This window comes from Capra hircus, chromosome 17, assembly GCF_001704415.2.
Source record: "Capra hircus breed San Clemente chromosome 17, ASM170441v1, whole genome shotgun sequence".
Taxonomy (NCBI): domain Eukaryota; kingdom Metazoa; phylum Chordata; class Mammalia; order Artiodactyla; family Bovidae; genus Capra; species Capra hircus.
The window spans coordinates 1,838,934-1,844,891 of NC_030824.1; the positions used below are offsets into that span (position 1 = coordinate 1,838,934).

Here is a 5,958-nt window from a genome sequence, read left to right on the forward strand (position 1 = left end):
TTTTCAGTGCATATACATTCCATACCATATTAGGGACATACTTGTACTGAAGTCTTATTTGTTGTTTAAACAAATTTAATGGCGCATCCTGTTACTTCATTTGTTATAGCCAGCAGCCCTACCCTGCAGCATTCAGTGCAGAACCGGGAGGGGCGACGGCCCATTCTGTGCCTGGTGCTCTGGGCCTCCCAGGTCAGCTCTCACAAACTGGTAGGAGTCTGCTAACCCTAGCTCACCGAGGGGGGCTTCCCTGGTGGCTCAGCTGGTAAAGAGCCCCATCTGCCAGTGCAGAAGACTCAAGAGACTCAGGTTCGATCTCTGAGTCGGGAAGATCCCCTGGAGAAGGAAGTGGCAACCTGCTCTAGTATTCTGGACTGGAAAATCCCATGGACAGAGGAGCCTCGTGGGCTACAGTCCATGGGGTGGCAGAGTCAGACACAACTGAGCAGGTACGCGTGCGCTGGGGCCACTGAAACCCCCGCTGGCTCGGAGGCACAGAGCTGATGTGTGCAGGGACCTAGGGGAGCACTGGGGCTGCAGCTTCTAGGACAGATGGAGGCCCTGGCCCTAGGGACTCACATGGGGTGGGGCGGGGCTATAAGCACAGCAGTGGTGGGAGCCCGGAGGAGGCTCCGGAGACAGGTTATCTTGAGGGGGTGAACCGAGGGAAGACTGGGCTGAAGTCAGGCTCAGGTGGTATCTGCGCAACAGACTCCCCTCCTAGTGTGTATCTTAGGAGACTTGCAGAAAAGGCACAAGGCCCATCCCAGAGGAGGCTGGCAGCACCAAGGTGGAATTCCAGGCACATGCCTGGAGGTACCAGACAGGCCCCCTGCTGGCCACTGTGAGCGGTGCGTTCCAGAGACACCAGCCTCCACCTCTGAGGCCCCTGCCCTGCCCCCTCTCACCGTGTCCCTGCTCATCCCCAACAGAAAAGGAGAAAACTCAACGTCTTGAGGATTTATTGGACTGAGAGCTGGCATGCCGTCCAGCAGGCCCCAGCAGGCCTTGCACCAGGAAGGGGCAGAGAATCCGTCCTCAGGGTCCCCGCGGGTGTAATCCCGTGTTTCTCTGAGTGACTTGCTGCTCCGCCATCGGGGTGACCTGGCTGAGCCTTTGGGAGTCCTGGGTCCCCAGCTTGCTAGGTGGTCTTGGCCATGCTCCTCGCCTTGTCCGGGCCTCAGGTGCTTTACCCTCCATGGGAGGATGCTATTGTCCTGTCAAGGGACAGGGCTGGGCCCACTCAGTCCAGTCCGGCTCAGTATCACAGATTCCATGGAAGCGGACGGGCGTCAAGTCCTGTCTGTGGGTCACTGCAGCTGCCGCTCTGAGGTCTTTGTCTTTCGGGTTCCGAGCAGCTTAAACCCACTCAGGTGCCAGGGCCTCCGACCCGAGAGCCAGGCGTCCGCATCCCCTGGCAGGAGGAGGGAGTGGGAACGAGCAGGGAATGGGCCGGCCCACAGGCCAGGCATGGCGGGGGAGGTCAGGAGGAGCTGGGCTTCTCCACCGAGGGGTAGAGCTTGCGCAGGCTCGAGTCCAGGAGGAAGTCCACCGACCTGTGGGGCAGTGCGGGGTCATGACCCAAGCTGACCAAGGGATGCTAATGGGGGAGCAGGAGGCAGGAGACCAGGGCTAGGAAAGGGACTCCTGGACACAGGGCACAAGCACCATCCAGGTGGCAGCCATCACCCTCTTCCTTACCCAGCTGGGAAAACTGAAACCCCAAAAAGGTAAAAGATTCACGCAGGGCCTCAGGGTCAGCTCTGTTCCCGTGGGGAAAGACTCTTCCTCCCACTCCATGTTGGTTTGGTTCGGTTGGTCCCCTCTCTGGTTCTAAGGGCAGACACATGACCCAAGCCTGGCCAATCAGAAAATGGAAACAGGCTCAGGGGTGGGCACCCAGTCTGGGATGGACCAATGACAGCCTTCCCTGGGATTTGTGTTGTCACTATTAAGACGCCTCCTATGGGCTTGCTAAGCTGGTGGGAGGGGAGCTAGGGGTTGCTGGGAGCCATCTCTGCTCCTAGGAAGGGAAAGTGACTAAAGCCAACACGGGATAGGGTGGGGAGAAGACCAGCAGAGAGACCTACACGCCTAAGGGCCTCAGTTGGTTTCTTGGTCCCAAGCAGCATAACCCTGAACTGTTCAGTTCCATGAAACAATCAATTCCTATTTTACTTAACCCAGTTTCAGATGGACTTCTGTCACCAAAACTCCTCAAAACCCATCCCTTCCGGGGTGCACCTGTTCCTGCCTACCTCTGGTTGTTTTCTGAGTTTTCTTTCTGGGAACTGACTTGCCCTGTGTCCCGTACTCTCACGGCACCTCCTCCCTTTACTGCCGACGTACATGCCCGACCACATGACAAGGGCCTAGACCGCCCTTTCCACCTCAGGAGCCGCAGGTGCAGCGCTGCCTCTGCCGCAGGCGTTACACTCCGCCCCTCCCAAAGCTCAGCTCTGCCGGGAGTGGGCGACCCCTGGGGCTGGGGGGCGCACCCACCTGTCGATGGGGTGGATGATGACGGGGATGGCGAGCAGCCCCAGTGCGGTGGTGGTCCACTTGCGGACGGCCAGAGGCCAGCGGGTGGCAGAGCTCAGGATGTAGAGGGAGGCTGCACACACGCGGTTGATAGTGAAGCCTGGGATGGCCACGGAGGCCAGAGCCTGCCACACAAAGGTGTCCACCACGGCCACGGTCACCCTGCTGCTGCGGCCTGCCTCAGGGCCCGGTACCTGCTGGGCACAAGGGACACTTAACCCAGCAGGGGCAGAGGCGGGAAACCCTGTGGACAGGGGGCATGAGACTGGACCAGGGAGACGGAAGGGAAGTGGGGGCGGGGACAGAGCCACATCAGCGTTGGGTTCTGGACTCTCCCAATTCAGGGCTGAGTGTGGACTCACATCCAGGACCAGGGTATGGACTATGTCACCCGCAGGACTGCGGCCGGGGGTCACTACCTACAAAGGAGAGGGTACCAGGCCAGGTTGTGGGGACTGACTGTCCTACAAGGGACTCAACCATGTGCAAGGCTATGGACTGACCACAAGGGGGCGCGGGCCAGGGTGAGGGGTTGAGGGGCAGGTTAACACTCACATCTCTGGCTTTCTTGCCCTTGTCAATGGCATCGGCCAGCACGTAGGAGCTGGACACGCCGTAGCTCAGCCACACGACAGCTGCCGGCACCAGGGAGCGGAAGGCCTCCCCCACCTCATTGGCGTAGCCTGGTGGGGAGAGGCTAGTCAGTTCCTGAGCCCTTGGGTTGTTCCACAAGGGGGCACTGGAGCCAGCTGGTTCTCAGCCTGCTGAGGAGCGGCTGGGTGACTGTGTAGATAGCCTGGGGATCTTACCCCTGTGAGCTGCCGTTTCCCAACCTATAAAATGGCACCCATGATGCCCACCCCTGCTGTCCTCTTGTGGAAGAGCTGAGCACAGACACCTTTCTCATCACTCAGCTGCCTCACAGCCTGGGTTCTAGAAGCATTTGAGCTGGTGGGTACAGAGGCAGTGAGAGAGACGAAGGGCCACCCCACTGACCAGGCACTCACCACACTCCCGGCCTTTCTGTACCTTATCTCATTCCACACTTACAACTACCAGGCAATGAGAGAGACCCACTGTTCACCGCTTTACCCTGAGGAGGAAACAGGCTCAGATGAGCCAGTGAGGGGCCAAGATGGGGGTCCTAACACCCTGGCTCCACAGCCCGTGGGGGGCATGCCATACAGAAGAGCTCACTCACCCGGCCTCCGAGCTGGACTGCAGCTTCCAGCTGGGAGGCTGACCAGCAGAAACCCCAAGGGCAGGGCTGGGCAGACCAGAGCTGTGTGACTCTGCGCAAGTTCAGAGCCCAGTCTCTGTGCCCAGTCTCTGCCCCCGGCTCAAAGAGAACTAAGATCCTCCCACCATCTCCAGGTCCCTCACCGGCCTCTAGCAATTCCTGCTTCCCTAGCCACGTGGTGTGGGGGTCGCTGTGCCCCTTGCCCGGAGCTCACCCAGGTACCGCACCCACGTGTCCCGGAAAAGGTCGCGCTCGGCCCCCCGCGAGGGCGGCTCGGACATGGCGCTTCCGCCAAGGTCTCAGCCGCTGCTGCAGGTCCTACCGCGTCGGCTTCCACCAGCTCTCCCGTTCGCCGCGGCGGGACCGGCCGAAGGTCCCGGACTGAAGGACAGGTCGTGCTGTCCCCGCCAGCAGGGAGCGTCTGCAAATTCCCCCGCACACCGCAGCCCCTCTCCCTGGCTTGGGTTTTACAGATTAATTTTCTTCACGGTTTTCTCTGGAGTTGAGAGATTGGCACCATCCTCTTCCACCATTGACTGTGGTGTTGGAGCCAAAGAAAGGCGATTCAAATACGGGATGCTGCGCTGCACAGCTGTGTGACTTTGGGCAAGAGTCTGTAACCTCTCTGAGCCTCGCTTTATTCATTTGTTACATGAGGAACAGGACAGGTTTATTCTTGGGACGATTTCCAGGATTAATTACAGTCATCACTGGCTGAGTTTACTACTGGCCAGGCGGTTGGCTAAAGAGTAGATGAATTGCTTCTTTTAAACCTTCCCACCAGCCTCCCCCACCCCCACCCCGCTCCATTTTACAGGTGAGGAATAGAGACAGAATAAATAGATCACTTCCCTGGGACAAAAAACTGCTGAGTAGTGAAGCCAGCATTTGATTCCAGGCAGCGCGGCTCCAGTTCCCATGCTCCTAAGGCAGGGCGGATGAACGGTGAGAACCCCACTGAGGTGGATGTTTGGACTTTTTTTTTCTGTGTCGGGGAATGTGGGATCTTAGTTGCACAACCAGGAACGGGACCCACGTCCCTACATTGGAAGTGTGGCAGAGTTTTAACAACTGGACCCCCAGCAAAGTCACTGCTTGAACTCGTACTGGAGACCCTTCCCCGTAGGGGCCGTGCTCTCAAGCACCGGGGTCTCCCTGGGCTTCCCTCCTTCCGGGCAGGACCTCGAATGAACAATAAACGAATGAGGCCAGGGAAACAAGAGTTGGGGTACAAGACTTCAGGGAAATGAGCGGAACAGAATGACAGGACATGGGGTTACTGATCACTGAAGAGGAAACTCTTCGCCACCTGGACCTCAGTTTACCCACGTGAGGAGTGCACTTCACTAAAGCTCTGTGAATCCCTTGGGGAGCGGGGTTAGGTATCAGCAAACAAAGGCATAGCCTTTAAACACAGGCACTCCTGGGTTCAAATCCCAGTTGTGCCACCTACGAACTGTCAGCCAGGTCCGTAAGAAATGAAAAGCAGCCAACATTTACGGAGCGTACACTTGTATCAGGCTTTCTAAGCCCTCTGCATCTATTATTGTTTCCTTGAATCCTTGCAGTAACGCTAAGAGGTAAGCACAGGGCTGTGGCCTGGTACCCAGGAAATGCTCATTAAAGAATTAGCTTTATTATTTTCAAATAAAGAGCACAGCCTCCCATTGAGAGCCCTGTTTACAGCCCTGGGAGGCTTTATCATTGTAGGATCGTGCAGGGCAGCCAGGTCAGCGGGATCTTGCAGGAAGCTGGGCTCGGGACCCAAAGGCGATCCCCGGCCCCGGAAACACTGGTAGTGCCTGCACGGAATTAGGCGACGGTCCCTAACGCCACGTGATCGTCGCTTCTCCGCCACCCTCCCAATCCAGGCCCACCACAAGCTCTGCGCGCGCTCGCCGGACCCGCACTAGGTAGCTGCTTGGAGAAGCCGGCGCGGAGCGAGGCGGGGCCTCCGCCCTGACCGTGAAGGCCATCAGGACCATTAGTGCCCTTAGCAAAGATGGCGGAAGACAGCCCACCGGCCGGGCCAATCTGGGGACGAGCTGGCCGTGGGGGCGCTCACACGAGGGTAGCAGGTGGCTGCTGCGCATGCGCCCCGCTTGTTGGCGGGTAGACGCTAGGGTCCAGAGGCGGAAGTTCGCCGTAGTGAGGGAGTGTGAGGAGCGAGGCAGACG

At 58.5% G+C, this 5,958-nt stretch overlaps 1 protein-coding gene across 2 annotated transcripts; it reads right to left on the minus strand.

Moving 5' to 3' along the window:
• Window positions 946-4,201, minus strand: MTFP1 (mitochondrial fission process 1). Of its 2 annotated transcripts, none has more exons than XM_018060982.1 (4): window positions 3,996-4,201; window positions 3,097-3,224; window positions 2,503-2,735; window positions 946-1,556 (listed from the first exon to the last, which is right to left on the minus strand). In XM_018060982.1, exons 1-4 carry the CDS (start codon window positions 4,060-4,062, stop codon window positions 1,484-1,486), a joined length of 501 nt encoding a protein of 166 aa, XP_017916471.1. In that variant the 5' UTR covers window positions 4,063-4,201; the 3' UTR covers window positions 946-1,483. The 2 variants fall into 2 exon arrangements, with proteins under 2 accessions (XP_017916471.1, XP_017916470.1); XM_018060981.1 differs by having other exon boundaries at window positions 2,503-2,738.

What these genes read in the sequence shown, in the direction of transcription:
- MTFP1 (XM_018060981.1), bottom strand. Translation starts at nt 4,062, where the DNA reads ATGTCCGAGCCGCCCTCGCGGGGGGCCGAGCGCGACCTTTTCCGGGAC. An exon ending in AGGGCAAGAAAGCCAGAGAT is followed by an intron (nt 2,739 to 3,096) that starts GTGAGTGTTAAC and finishes CCTTGTGCCCAG; the next exon opens with CAGGTACCGGGCCCTGAGGC. An exon ending in ATCATCCACCCCATCGACAG is followed by an intron (nt 1,557 to 2,502) that starts GTGGGTGCGCCC and finishes ACTGCCCCACAG; the next exon opens with GTCGGTGGACTTCCTCCTGG.